The sequence below is a fragment of the Aureobasidium subglaciale genome (genome assembly GCF_000721755.1).
Source record: "Aureobasidium subglaciale EXF-2481 unplaced genomic scaffold scaffold_4, whole genome shotgun sequence".
Taxonomy (NCBI): domain Eukaryota; kingdom Fungi; phylum Ascomycota; class Dothideomycetes; order Dothideales; family Saccotheciaceae; genus Aureobasidium; species Aureobasidium subglaciale.
The window spans coordinates 646,098-660,760 of record NW_013566991.1 but is presented as its reverse complement, the minus strand read 5'-3'; the positions used below and the strand labels follow the sequence as shown (position 1 = coordinate 660,760).

At 50.8% G+C, this 14,663-nt stretch overlaps 5 protein-coding genes across 5 annotated transcripts; 2 read left to right on the top strand and 3 right to left on the bottom strand.

Annotated features, from left to right (window-relative positions):
• Positions 1 to 395: 395 nt before the first annotated feature.
• On the top strand, positions 396 to 4,951 carry AUEXF2481DRAFT_63168 (uncharacterized protein; the record flags this gene model as incomplete). Its single annotated transcript, XM_013490959.1, has 5 exons — positions 396 to 620; positions 677 to 1,468; positions 1,521 to 1,665; positions 1,720 to 4,770; positions 4,824 to 4,951. 5 exons carry the CDS (start codon positions 396 to 398, stop codon positions 4,949 to 4,951), a joined length of 4,341 nt encoding a protein of 1,446 aa, XP_013346413.1.
• A 284-nt stretch (positions 4,952 to 5,235) lies between these two features.
• On the bottom strand, positions 5,236 to 6,042 carry AUEXF2481DRAFT_27225 (uncharacterized protein; the record flags this gene model as incomplete). Its single annotated transcript, XM_013490809.1, has 1 exon — positions 5,236 to 6,042. One exon carries the CDS (start codon positions 6,040 to 6,042, stop codon positions 5,236 to 5,238), a length of 807 nt encoding a protein of 268 aa, XP_013346263.1.
• A 1,088-nt stretch (positions 6,043 to 7,130) lies between these two features.
• AUEXF2481DRAFT_2791 (uncharacterized protein) lies at positions 7,131 to 10,508 on the bottom strand (the record flags this gene model as incomplete). Its single annotated transcript, XM_013490705.1, has 3 exons — positions 7,131 to 7,367; positions 7,423 to 9,905; positions 9,956 to 10,508. 3 exons carry the CDS (start codon positions 10,506 to 10,508, stop codon positions 7,131 to 7,133), a joined length of 3,273 nt encoding a protein of 1,090 aa, XP_013346159.1.
• Positions 10,509 to 11,112: 604 nt separating this feature from the next.
• Positions 11,113 to 12,914, bottom strand: AUEXF2481DRAFT_27223 (uncharacterized protein; the record flags this gene model as incomplete). The annotated part of the gene is made up of 4 exons (XM_013490808.1): positions 11,113 to 11,631; positions 11,732 to 11,760; positions 11,813 to 12,684; positions 12,736 to 12,914. 4 exons carry the CDS (start codon positions 12,912 to 12,914, stop codon positions 11,113 to 11,115), a joined length of 1,599 nt encoding a protein of 532 aa, XP_013346262.1.
• Positions 12,915 to 13,580: 666 nt separating this feature from the next.
• Positions 13,581 to 14,590, top strand: AUEXF2481DRAFT_2789 (uncharacterized protein; the record flags this gene model as incomplete). The annotated part of the gene is made up of 3 exons (XM_013490704.1): positions 13,581 to 13,763; positions 13,817 to 14,402; positions 14,457 to 14,590. 3 exons carry the CDS (start codon positions 13,581 to 13,583, stop codon positions 14,588 to 14,590), a joined length of 903 nt encoding a protein of 300 aa, XP_013346158.1.
• Between the last annotated feature and the right edge of the window lie 73 nt (positions 14,591 to 14,663).

Below are 14,663 nucleotides of genomic sequence, written 5' to 3'. Positions count from 1 at the left end.
CACTTGCAACACAGCTCCAAGCATGCTGAACTGGAAGTCTCGAGTGTTGCCCGTTCACGGGCGAGAAGTTGCGGCCGCAAACCCCTCGGTCGCGAAGCCGCAGGGGAGGCTTGCGTGGCGTAAAATCGCTCACCCAAACGAGATTATTGAGGCACCCCTGCTATCATGCAGCGACCGTATACCAACACTTGCGCGTCCACTCAGCGGCCTTCCATCTTTCGTCTCAATAGTGAGATCGGGCTTGAATTCCGGGTAATGCGGCAAGAGTGTTCTTATCAGTCACCTGCCGTTGCCGGCTAGAAGCGATCAAGGGGTTGAGTGCCTACTAGAGTACATCAATGCCATAAACACTCAGACAAGTAAGCACATCAGTCACGATTTAGGCAGTTCCAGTGATGTCGAACTCGGCCTGGTTGTCTGATGCTACTGCGAGTTGCAGCTCCCACTCATTTGGTCCTGCTAGCTGCGATGGCAGCTTCGATTTCACCTTACTGTTTGAACAAACAATTTTGTCAATCGCTCCTTCCGTCATATTTTTGTGCTGTTTACCCGTGAGCTTATTCAAATTACATCGAGCGGCGCCGAAGTTTAACGCGTCTTACATCCGAATATTGAAGCTCGTGAGTTGTCGCACCTTCTAAGAAATTTTACGAGAGTCAATTGACCATCATACTAGATCATTGCATCTCTTCTTGTGGCTACGCAGATATGCCTGTTGGTACTCTGGGCGACTCGGGCCGCTTCAAAAACCTCGGCGACACTACCTGCCGTATGTCTTGGACTCGTTGTATCTCTGGCCGTGGCCGACCTCTCATCACGGTCGCATGTGCGATCACTCCGGCCATCTTCACTATTGAGCGTTTACCTACTGTTCTCTTGTTTGTTTGATGCGGCTCAAGTACGCACGCTATTCACGAGTTATGCCGACCGAGTCATCCCAAGCCTGTTGTCCGTGTCAATCGCTCTGAGACTAATGTTGTTGACGATTGAGTGCCGGAACAAGAGACCTTGGCTATATTCTCAATACAGGACTCTACCTCCAGAGGCCACCGCTGGAGTTGTGAGCAGGAGTATATTATGGTGGCTTAATCCACTGTTCCTGAATGGTATGCGAACTCTGTTCAGTCAGAATCAGTTGTATGCTATCGACCCGGATCTAGAGTCTCGGAAAATCGGCCATGAACTGGAGCGCATCTTCGAGAAAGAGTGTCACAGGTCTCAAAAGAACAGCAACTCGTCATCTGCTCCTTCTTCAATCTGGAGCCTGCCCAGAGCTTGTCTACGCTGTTTGTGGACCAGTATCGCGGCCATGATTCCGACTAGACTAGCTTTGGTTGGATTTACGTATGGTCAAACCTTTCTGTTTACTCGCGCGATCGACTATCTCGGTCAGCAAAGGGACGCTAGCGACAGAAATACTGGTTATGGAGTCATCGCTGCGACTTTCATCATTTACGTTGGCATAGCTGTGAGTGAGGTGTACTTATTCCAACTGGGCTTATGTCTAACTTGATTTGTAGGTATCCACTGCACTTTACCAACAGCAGATATCCCGGATCATGACCAAACTGAGAGGTGCTCTGATATCGATGATTTACAGTCGAATTCTCGTTATCTCTGATGGTGCTAGCAGGGATGGTGCTGCACTGACTTTGATATCTAGTGGTCAGTCTCGATACGTGAATTCACTGTGATACTGCTCTAACACATACCTGATAGATGTTGATATCATCATAAGAGTTCTTGGAGAACTCAATGAGTCCTGGGCTAGGTTGATTGAAGTTGCGGTCGGTATCGGGCTTTTGTCCCGACAAGTCGGCGCGGTATGCGTCGTTCCCATAATCCTCACAGTCGCCTCTACTCAGGCACAGGGCTGGGTGTCCAAGCGTATTGGATCAAGACGAAGAGACTGGAATACCGCGACTCAAAAGCGGGTCAACACTACGGCTGCGGTGCTTAGCTCCATTCAGTCGGTCAAAATGTCAGGCCTGATGAATCAAGCTTCGGCATTACTTCATTCGATGAGACTGAGCGAGTTGAAGATGCTCGCTTTGCTATCTCGATTCATCATTGGGCTGAACGCAATTGCCGTGGTACCATCCATATGGTCACCTGTGTTGACATTTGTAGTCTACGCCATCAAAGCACGCATTGACGGCTCAGCTGGGCTGGACATATCGCAAGCCTTTACCTCGATGGCTCTCCTGAACCTGGTCACCACTCCGACTGCAAAACTGCTCACAATTATGCCATTGTGGGCCCAAGCGCTGGGATGCTTCGAACGATTGCAAAAATATTTCGAGCTCCCCATTTACGACCCTCGATCCTTGTCAAGCGCCTCGAACAATGACGTTTGTGACACAGGCATAGAGATGACACCACTTCAGCCGCCAGGTGTACGGGAAAATACTGTTACATGTGCTAATGTGGATGTGGCATTGTCGACTGAAGGGCCAGCAATCCTGAGGGATATTACCTTCGAGGCAAAATCAGGATCTCTGACCGTCATCACAGGTCCAACTGGATCTGGCAAGACAACTCTGTTGAAGACCCTCCTCGGCGAAACCCATCTCCTCAAAGGCCAGATGTCTGTCTCATCAAAAAGTACATCTTACTGCGGTCAGATACCTTGGATGACAAACACGACCATCAAGGAGTTCATTGCTGGCCCAAAATTCCCGAACATCGATTCCTGGTACAATCTGGTGGTCTATGCTTGTGATCTTGCCAAGGATATCGCAGGTATGCCAGACGGAGATGACACCCGACTCGGCAGCAAAGGTTTTTCACTATCTGGAGGGCAAAGGGCCAGACTTGCACTTGCTCGAGCTGTGTACGCACGGAGAGACACCATACTTCTTGACGATGTGTTCAGTGCGCTCGATGCGAATACCGAGGAAGCCATCAACAGCCGTCTACTTGGTCGGCGTGGCTTACTCCGAGAGCTAGGGACCACGGTCATCTTGGTCACTCATTCAAAAAAAGCCACAGCCGCTGCTGACCACGTCTTGACGCTCTCACAAGATGGCCGTGTCGCATATCATGGGAGCCCAAGCCAACTACCTGAGACCGAGTTGTACGGCCTGCCAGAAGAACCTCGTATCGACCACGCGGGCGCAGACCTTGTGTCAAAGCCAAAAACCAAAGCACCCAAAGGCACATCCGCGGAAGACAAAGCAGATCTGGCGAGAAGGACCGGAGACTGGTCGATCTACAAGTTCTACTTCGGCAACTTTCAGAAGAGATATCTGGCCATGTTCGTAGTCTGTTCTGTCGGCGCCGCTTTCAGCTCGAGGTTTTCTCAAATCCTGTTGAAGTGGTGGACAGCGGACGAAGGCTCGAATCCGAGCATGTATCTCTCGATTTATGCTCTGCTCGCTCTGGCTCAAACTTGCTTCAGCAATTCCAACATGTGGGTCGTCTTTTTGAAGATGATACCTGATTCTGCAATCAACATGCACCGCACTCTTTTGGCGACAGTCGCAGGAGCTGCTTCATCGGTATTCTATCAGACCGACGGTGGCGCTATCCTGAACAGATTCGCCCAGGACATGTACTTGGTGGTTGGAGCGTTGCCTACCTCACTCATCGCGACTGGAAATACATTTTGCGAGACAATAGCTTCTTTGGCAATGATCTCGACCGGAGCAAGTTACATGGGTATCACGATACCGTTCGTCATAATTGCGATATTCTTGATACAAAAAGTATATCTCCATACGTCGCGTCAACTGCGGCTGATTGAAATCGAGGCTCGAAGTCCGATTTATTCCCACTTCCTTGAGACACTCGATGGCGTGGTCACGATTCGTGCTTTCGGATGGGAGGAAGATGCTAAAGAGGCACACCTCAAACTGCTTGATGTCGCCCAGTCTCCATACTATTTGCTGTCTTGCATTCAGAGGTGGTTGAAGTTGGTCTTGGATCTCATTGTGGCGGCTCTTGCAGTCATCGTTGTCGCTCTGGCAGCTTCTCAACGAGGCACGACTTCAGCAGGCTTACTTGGTGTGGCTTTGACCAACGTACTTGGATTCAGTCAATCGCTCACTCGTCTCGTCACCGAGTGGACAACTCTTGAGACATCATTGGGCGCTATCTCACGTGTCCGCTCTTTCGCCGCAGACACGGAGCAAGAGAGTTTGCTTGATAACACCATGACTTCTACAGATATCGCGACCCATGGAAAGGTCGTATTCTCAGGAGCCTATGCAAAGTATACGGACGAACATGGTTCTTACGATCTCGACGACATCAACTTTACAATCCCACCCGGTACAAAGGTGGCGATCTGCGGTCGCACAGGCAGTGGAAAGTCAAGTTTAATGCTTGCACTCTTCCGTCTCCTCCCGCTCCGTCACGGTAGCATCAGCGTAGATGGAATCGATCTCAAGACAGTCGATCCAGACCTCGTTCGTCGCAGTATAATCGCCATTCCACAGCAACCTTTCCTCTTACCTGGCACAACAAGACAGAACTTGGATCCCGAAAGCCAGTTCAGCGACACAGATCTAAACTCTGCATTAACCAAAGTTCGTCTTTTAGATCTCGTCAATGAACGTGGTGGATTAGATGCAGAAATTGATCAACAAACACTCAGTCAGGGCCAAGCACAATTACTGTGTTTAGCCAGAGCTCTTTTGCGAAAGAGTAGACTAGTGGTCCTTGACGAAGCTACCAGCAGCCTTGACTCTAATACTGACAGTCTTATCCGTGAGGTTCTGCATACCGAGTTTGCGGATCGCACTGTTATTTCGATTGCACATAGGGTGAGTCTAGATCAAGCACCAAGGCTTGTGATCGAGAACTAATTATTCATTAGGCAGCGACGATTATCGAGTCAGATATGGTCATCATCATGGATGGCGGGCGCGTCTCTGCTATTGGAGCACCGAGCGAACTCAGAACATCAAACGGACACTTCAGGGAGCTCTGTGGAATCTTGCAAATGTGATCAGAAAGCCTTGTATCAGGCTTTACGATGTCCCACGAGAGAGATTGAGCCTATTGGAGATGCAAAATAACTTTCCATTCGTCTTTGCTATGTTCTTTGTCGTGTCATCAAAATCAGCTAGAGCAAAAAGTGTAGATCGCTCAACGTGAAAGTCAGAGAGAGATCATTCGAAAAGCAGAATCAGTCTGTCCGCCCTCTCAGATCGCGCGCCCAAACGGGTTCCCTCCTTGCATATGGTCTATGCTTTCTCATGTCCTGATATTTGTCCTTTGCCTCAATAACCTTCAGTGTTCGAATCCCCATTGCTTGATCTTGTCTCCTGGCATCTTGACGGAGAACCTGCGTCTTGTAACCTCGTGTACTTCCTCCACAAGGACATCGAGCATCTCTGGATCCGTCGAAACTCCAAGACCACTGTCGACGGCCTTTGACTTGCCGCTCGTCTTACTGTGGTGACTAGCCTTAATGTGGTGAGAGATAGGGTATCTTTGAGCCAACTGTCTGGAGGCAACGGAAGCGACAGATCTTGGGGGTGATGGGGGCGGCATGTGGACCAAAGCCAATTCGTTGTTTCCCATGTCCTTTAATTCGGCCATCTCGGACATTGGCTCCATGACGGGCATATCTGGCATCCTTGAGAAACCTGGTGGAGGAGGAATAGCTTCAGGAATATGATAGACGTCATGCATTTGGTGACGGCTGTGATGGGAGTGATGTGAGACGTGAGATGCTGGAGGCTTTACAGACGGCAACTTCTTTGAGCCGTGCCTGCTGGAGACGTGACCGACCGAAGGTGCACAAGGAGGCAAGACATCTTCATCGTCTTCCTCAATGACTGTGACGACCAGGACCTCGTTCTCATGTCTCGATGCGTGGGTGACTTCTTGGTGTCGCGAGGCGGTCTTCGAGGCTGCCTTGGCAGGAGCATGAGACCGAGCCACGGTGTCTGGCTTAGCTGGTGGCCTCGCACCATGACGAGCGGTGGGAACTGTTGTCACTGACTTGAAAATACGCTTGTTGTATTTTTCAGATCCCACAATGTGCTCGTGAATGCGGAGATTCTCTACACTAAGGTCGTGAGAGCCTGGCATCTTGACTTCGTGTTTGGTGAGATGACTGTTCGGATGAGGATAGGATGGCTCGATAAGTTGTCGCTGATCGGTCTTGTAGATGGTATGGCCCAGGTGGTACAACACAATGCGCAGATTGGTGTATCGATGATGTTGGAGATCCGGAAGATCGTCGGTGGTAGATTGGGTAGGAAATCCGATTTGAGGAAGAGAGATGTGGGTGATATAGCCGGATGTTCAAAGCAAAGCATAGTATGGCTTACGCCACCGAGAAGTGAATACTGGTGACTGGTGTTGCCAAGTAAAGAACGCAAAGAGCGAGCGCTGCTGCTTGCCTTGCGCGCAGACAATGGTGAAGGCTTATCGGAATCGGGTTTGACTTGTGACAGATCACATGCATGGAACGCAGTGAACTTGACGCCAGCGTTCGTACAGAAGCCGAGACTTATGAGACCTCTGAGTCTTAGACAATTCGTAGTCACAGAGTGTGCAGTGAGTTATGGTGGAGTGTGAAAGTTGAGGAGTCGAAAGTGAGAAGGAGGGAAGTCTCCGAGTGTTCAATGGCTGGAAGAAACCGACCAGACTGGAGAGGGAAATTCATGTATATTTATTTTGTTTTGGAGAAGGAATGATGATGATGAGTGACCGACGCTTGATGCCCAAGAAGGTCTTATATTGCAAGCTGAATGCATGTGCTGTCAAGCGCTACTGAGTGCAGCACTAACAACCCGAGCCCGCGGTAGTGCACAGCGCAACGTCATGTTGCGTCCTAACTCGTCAACTATCGATAGAAAGAAGGGGCGATGAACACAGAAAGAGGAAAGTGCCAAGGGAACAATCTGGTCTCGGTCATTCGAGTCACATTTGCTGCTGCATCTCCGCCTTGGTGGCAAGCTTTGATCAGCTTTCTTTGACCGTAAAGTCGCACACATCATCCTCCACAGCCCACAAAGTGGAAGCAGGCACGAAGACCTGCCCTGAAAGTCGAAGAGAACACAACATCTAGATAGAGAGATATTTATCAACAATGAATGAGAAACAAAAGAAATAACAGTCAGAAGAAGTCTATTCCACCAGATCAAGTCTATCATAGACGCTTAGACATTACACTATCTTCTCTCGACAAGCAAGAAATGCATAGCCACATATCCTAACACTAAGAATACACCGCAGAACACGGCAAGGCCAACGGCATCATTCCAGAGCGCCAGGACGTCGAAGCCGAAAGAGCTAAGAATGGCCGAGCCAGGGACCTCGATGTCAAGACCGTATTTGTGATCAATAAGAGAGAGGTATCGGACCTCGTTGACAATCAGTCCTTCAAATCCGTAATGGAAGATGGAAATCTGTGAGTTTTGGGTCAGTGGTGCTACGGAGAACATGTCGAAGCCCGAAACTTACAGATTGCAACCAACGAAGACCCTTGGGGATGGTCTCGTGATTGAGTAGGAAGCCGCCAAAGAGCAAGCTGAACAACATGACAAGGACACCAACAAGGTTTGCAACCCCCTGGTTTTTGATAACAATGCCAATGCACAAGCACACTGTGGCGGCAGCGAGGTTGAAGAGGACAACGAACAACATGAACTTCCAGAACTCGGCGGCGGTCGGAAGAAGGCCGGTCATGGGATATACAATGACGGCCATGATGACAGGAGGAATAAGTCTGAGGGGAACAATGTCGAAAACAACCTTGGAAGCGTAATAAGCCAAGGGAGAATAGTATCCCTTGGCACGCTCTCTTACGAACAAAAGACGTTCTGGAGCGAAGACTGTCAGGGAGGTGAGGGTGCTGAAGGCGAACAGGGCAAGCAGGAAGAAGAAGAAACCAAGACGGTTCTGGAAACCCTTGAGATCATCGGTCAAGCCATAGAATAGGAATCCTAGGAAGACAGCGAGCAGGATAGCAATAGCGTAGTGAGTCAACATCAACAGCGGATTTCTGTACAGATTGCGCCAGGTGCGTTTAGACAGGATGGCAAACTGGCCAAGAATGCCAGTCTTGCGATAACCCTTGACAGTGGGCTGAGCAGAGTTGCCATTAGCTGCGCCGTTGGCGTGACCGTTGGAGTGTGCTGCTTCGGAGACAGCGTTGTGAATATCATCTCTGAGGGAAGCAGCGACATCAGAGTCGGCGAACGCTTGTACAAGGTTATCAAGATCTGTGCTTGAGGGACCCTCGGCATTGGGAGGAAGACCATTGGGATCGTCATGTGCTTGCTGTACTCCTCTCATCTTCAACCACTGTTGGGTGTTGTCGAAGCTGTTCTCCAGAGAAGATGCGTCGGAACGAATGGTGCTTGCAGTAGCAGGAGGCTCTCGAGACGACTGCTTTCTCGTAAAGAGTGCTCTGTCTTGCTGCTGCTTGATTGAGGCGGTGCGACTATTCTTGGGCCTGAGTGGAGACTCTGATGTTACAGAACCTCCTTGCTCGATACTGAAGTTTGAAACACTGGGGACAGACTTGACGGCAATCGCACTGCTTGCACGAGTGCTGCGACCAATATCTTGACGGAAAATGGAGCTGTCTTCTGGGATCTGAGGATGAACAGTGCTAGCGTGCATAGTCAGATCAACGAGGTAATCTGCGATGTTGAAACCAGGAGGGCAAGAGTATCCAATGTTGTCGAAGTAGGCCTGGCAATTTCCGAAAGGACCAGAGTAGACGGTCCTGCCTTTAGCGAGCAAGACTAGTTGGTCGAAGAGTGCAACGATGTTGGAGCGAGGTTGGTGGATGGTAAAGACGACGGTTCTGTTGTAAGTCTTGACAAGGTGTACAAGACATTCCACGACGTTGAATGCGTTGAAGGCGTCGAGACCGCTGGTTGGCTCGTCGAGGAAGAGGATGCTGGGACTGGTGACAAGCTCACAGGCAATACCGACTCTTCGCTTCTCACCGCCAGAGATACCACGACCGTTGCCTTCTTCCGAGCCGATGAGTTGGTCGCGAATATGGTAGATGCCGAGTTGTCTTTCGACGTCCTCGGCCTTTTGCAACTTGGAAGCGTAGCTCATCTCCTTAGGGAGACGAAGCATTGCGCTGTCAAGAATAGTCTCGTGGACAGTCAGTGTAGGCAGCATAGTATCGTCTTGATCGACAAAGCCGATGACACTCCTGAAGTCGTTGTCCGAGACCTTTTCACCATTGATTAAAAAGTTGCCGATAACAGTACCACGCTTATTCTTTCTTGCAAGGATATCCAGGAAGGTGGTCTTGCCAGCACCAGAAGCTCCCATGATGGCCATGAGCTGACCAGGATGGACGGCACCCTGGATGTCTGTGAGAATCTGCTTGCCTTTGAGAGCGTACGAGATATTTTCGAAATAAAGGCTAGCGGGCTTGTGGTCGGCCAGGAGGGCGGCGTTCAAGTCCTCCTCGTCGTCAGAAAGATGGATGGGACCATACTTTGCCTTGTTGCGAGACAGGAACCAGACGAGCAAAATGACAGCGACGACGAACAGAGCACAACCGGCGATGACGCCGGCGATGAGCGGTGTATTGATCCTCTTGACGGGTCTTTCATAGCCAGGGACGTCTGTGACGTAGAGACACTCTCCAGAGTGGCACTTGAGGGTGATGCTATCGTCTCCGAAAACGTTCGAAATGAGGTCGTTCATGGCGGGCTCCGAGAACTTGCTGCCGTCTGAAGAACTGCCACCCTCAGTCGAGACGGAGGAGAAACTAGCAGGACCCTTGATATCTTCTTCCAAAAAGTCACCGATATCGATCGAATCTGCCTCGCCACACAGCATGCGGCCGGGAATGCAGCGGCACTTGATGTTCTCGCAGTGGTATGCAGTCGAATTACGGTTGGGGGTGGCTTTGGACGACCAGGTGCACGTGTCGAGGGCGCAGTAGAAGGACTCCTTCTGGTCGACCCAGACTAGTTGTGGTCAGCGAATGGAAGCGTGAAGATGGGACGAGAGCACGTACATTGGAAGTTGCACTCTTTGCGGTCGGCGTTGCAGGAGAAGGTAGCCTGCGGCTTCTTCTCCTTGAGCTGGTCCAGAATCTTGCGGTTGGTGATGTCGCAAATCTGGTAGTTTTCGTTGACCACCAGACCCTCGCGATAGCAAACACCGCCCTCGCCCTCGGGCATCATGGCGTTACAGGCGTCGTTTGTCTTGCACACATTGCAGTTGATGCCCTCCCAGCCTTCTTTACACTCGCAATCGTGGCCCTGGCGTGGCAGTCTGTTGTTTCCGTCGGCAAGAGAGCCGCACAGCGGTTGCGAGCAGTCCTCACCACCGAAGCCTGAGGGACAAGCGCATTTGCCGCTTGACTTTGTGCAGTTGGCATACTGGTGGCACTGGAACTGGTCTAGATTGCAGTTGAAGCACGGCGGGCAATCGTCTGGCCGGTCGCCGTAGATGGAGAAGGGCGCTGATGACGAGAGGGAATCGGGGAACTCAGAGCGGTATTGGTCCGTCTTGTATGCTGTCGCCGAGGACAGCAGGCCGACGGCGGCCAACCATAGCACTCTCATTGTAGGCGCGAGTGGCACGCGAGTCGTAGACGTCGGGAATTCGTGTCGTGACGCGCCGCGTGGATTTGGTGGCGGCTACTTGCAGCTGGAGCAGCTGAAGTTTCTCTTGCACTGCTCGGACTCGATCTTTCTTTAGGAGACTGTATTCAGGAAGGAGCGACTGGACAAGGTCGACCGACTGGCCTGCCTGCCTCTTTAGATCGCACATCGAGGCCCGCCGCTTCTCGTGACGTCCAAGCCGCTTGCTTGGACCACATCCGCCGTTGGCTGAGCTTCCGTCCCCACACATCTTTGCCGAGGCGCGTCAAGACCTTCCTATCCGGTCCACCTTGGCGACTGCGCCTTCCTACCTTGTACCTGCAACAACCTGACCACATCAACACACCTGCCTCGTCACTCTTTATCACAGCTCGCAGAAATTCTTTTGATTACGAGCGCCGTCGGCGCCGGTTCGATGATCAAACATCTATCTACTGCCGTTCCCTAGCCCATCGACTCGCGCGCACACACGGTTTTGACCAAATCTTGCTCCAGCTCAGTGCTTCAGAAGCGCACTCAATACTCGATGCAGTTCTTCGCCGTGTGCTTTGTCTATGCCCGATGTTCACCATGCAACAATACCATCCGGTCGAACAAGCAATACTTCTCCTTCTTGCAGATTCCAGCTGTCTCTCGCCGTTCTTTCGCACTCGCGGTAAGGATGCGACGACGAGTTGATAACATACCCGTCAATCGGTATGTCTTGCTTCTCAGCTGCTTCCAACCACGGCGATGCAGATTCTGTAGTGAGTAACACCAAATTGAATTTCACAAGATCCAAGCTCGACCGTCTCTTGCCGTCTTCGCCAACCAGCCAGATGTGAGGTAGTCGGCCACCTGGGAGCACAAGAGGCTGGTGTGGGTCCTCATACGTCTGGTCCATGCCATCAACTTCGTCAGAATGTATGGCGCCCTTGGTGTAGCGATGTCCGAGCTCGCAAACAAGATCTGGCAATTCCTTCTCGCATTCCAGGCCTGCATCACGAAAGGCCCTATTCACGAGTCGAGAAAAGGCTTGTTGCATTGCAAATCTACCGCCGGGCTGTCGCTCTTGGTTATAAGTATCGAGTAGACTGGTGGACACCTTCCCGTTCAGAACGTAAGCCAGCCTTTAGGCCAAATTGTAGGCATCCTGTAACAGCAGGTCAGTCTAGTACAAGATGGCAAAATCTAGCAATACTAACCGCAACGCCTGTATTACCGCCCATGCCCCCTGCATTCCGCATTAGTGGTCAAGTTCGAGCTTGTGGTCGAGATGCACTTACCACTCGGTGGCATGACGTGTGCAGCATCTCCCATGATGAACACTCTTCCTCCTTTGCTTACATACTCATCCGCATTGTAAGCAGCTACAGTCCAATAGGAAATAAAATCGACTTCAAAGCCGCAGTCATCAGCATCGATCCCAGAACAGACTTCAAAGAAGTCGCGAGCCTCTACAGCAGATACTGAGTCGGCTTTGAAGCCAGTCTCTCTGCCCTTAGCCTTGGAGACAATCAAGAATCCGCCTTTACCCCCGGCATCAAGCCGGAAGCCACCGGTGAATTCCGAGCTCACGACATAAGTGACGCTGTGTACTGCTCTAGTGCCTAGATAGGGCGCCAGGTCCGCTTTGAAGTTGATCGAGATGCTGTTAGCAAGACGACCAGGACCAGACCACTCGATGCCCTCTTTGGTCCTGGCCGCACTTCTGTTTCCGTCCGCAGCGACTAAGTACTTCGTCTTGTATTTCTTGAGCTCGCCATTCTCGACATCTTGTACAAGGACCAAGACACCGTCGCTCAGCTCCTCGTAGTGAACCACCACCCGGCTGAATCTCTGCTCCGCGCCAAATCTAGCAGCATTCTGACGGAGGAGCGTTTCGAACATATCCTGTGTGAGCCAGAGACGCTTACAAGGCGCCAGTCGAGCGACCTCGAGAGGGTCGCTTTCCTGGTGAGCGGCAATAACCTCTCCCTGGTACAATTTCTCCACTACGAGCATTCCAGCGTCAAGGTCGAAGTTCTTCCCGCTTTCTGCAACAAACAATTCATCCAGACCAAGTTGGCGTAGCACCTCGACCGTTCGAAGAAGAAACAGAGCTGCTCGTGGGTGAATAGCTGTAGAAGGATGACGATCAAAGGATATTGAGCGGATGCTGAAATACATGATGAGACAAGCTTGGAAACCCATTTCGAGAAGAGCTTACCCATGATATCCGACCAGTAGACCCATGAACATGCCCACCATACTGCTTCCAATAATGATGACGGGTATCTCTTCATCTTTAAAGGGAATGGTCGCATGGTCAAAGGACTGAAACTCGAACAGCGTCCGTTTGACCCCTGGTAGAGGAATGGTATCATCTATCTGATTTGCTCTAGCCATTGTGATAAGAATTGTCTGTGATGATGGATGTGTCCTACATCATCATGCGGGTCTGGGTGAGTTTATGTACAGGGTCACTTTCTGGAGATGGCGGATTCTCCACGGAAAGTCCGGGGCCGAGAAACGTTTGCTCTTGGAGCAAACAGCTTTATGCGCATGGTTTAGTGACGCGAACTTTCGCGCCAGCTCCCGTGAAGTCGTCTACATTATTACTGGTCTCGCCCTGAACACCTCTTCGTCGAGATCACGGCTCGTGGCAGCTTTGGATTTGAAACGTGGTCGCATGTCTTTTCCGCAACACGCGCTTGCAGTGCAACAGGTCTATCAGCTCGTATCGTTGCCTATGGCTGGCGCATCACTACGCCACACCAGACTCCTGCAGATCAGCTCTGACCTGGCATCACAATGAAGCACGACAGCATCGTGACCAGATTCATAGTAACATCGTGACATGGACTCGACACTGCCGTATGGGTTGAGACTGCTGAGCATATATGCTCAAACACCGAAGAATGACAATGATAAAGAAGACTTTGACGCAACTAAGCATGACTGAGTCAGACGTGTGAGTCTTCGACCGGCCTATGGTACCATAGCAACTACTTTTTGCTTTACACTCTCCGCACGGCACAAGTCTACCATCACAGACGGAAAGACTTGTTCAACATGAAAGTTTCCTCCCTTCTTACACTGGTCGCCTCTGTTGCGGGAGCTCTAGCATATCCAAACCCTGCTTATTCGATATCCTTCCGGGATCTCATACGCCGTGCTGAAGGAGTGCCTTTTCACGAGGATCCCAAGGCTACTACATGGAATCCCCCCCCTAACATGGTGGCTGCACTCGATTGGGTGAGTTTGGCAAACGTGTGCATGTTTTCCAGTGTACTAATACCTCAGTCTAGGTTTGGAAAAGGTCCCTTTTGGAAAGGTCCACTGGTCGCGACTTAACGATGCTCGGTGCGCTAGTAAAGAACAACGGCATCCTCAATTACTGCGTTTCATGGCCCACAGATGAGCCTATCACGTTCGAGCAGCGTTCGGAAATTGTCACCGCCCTCCAGAGCTCATGGCAACAGTGGATTGACGTTCTTGTAGGCTTTGAGGGCTTTCCTCTTACCACAGTCGACGTAAACGTCATGGATTATGCCGTGAAGGACAAAGCTCTGGTGCAAGGAGACACAACTGGTCTGACCATCCACACGATCGTCGACCCTTCAGACGGTCTACTTACTTGTGGTATCGACTGCAATCTATTTGGTTATTCCCCAGAGGATTACGACGTCAGCAGATGTTCCGAAGGCAAGACCGGTGGTTATGACACAAATTTCCGGCTTGAACAAATTCTCGATCAACCAATAAATGGCGCGGTGACCAAGGGACAATCTGCAGGTCCGCTATTCCACAGATTTGATCAGGAACACTTCTTTGACAACTTGCGAAACGAATGGATACTGTTGCACGAATTGGGCCACGCACAAGGTCTAAGGGGTGAGTCACGACACCGCCATCGAATTGCGATAGCTCCAGCTAATTCCTATGTAGATTTCTACGAAGAGCGTCCGGTGGGTCAAATCAACTTCTTGATGTACCCAGATAGTGCGCATCATCTTACCGAGTTTGATGCTTGGATGTTGAGAGACTGGTATATGAAGCTCAAACAACGCGGTGATTTCTAAACTTGTGAGCCTACAAACGGTACACTCCAATCTGCCCCCTGCCTAACAAACATGCAAGAAGTTTACCGAGCTA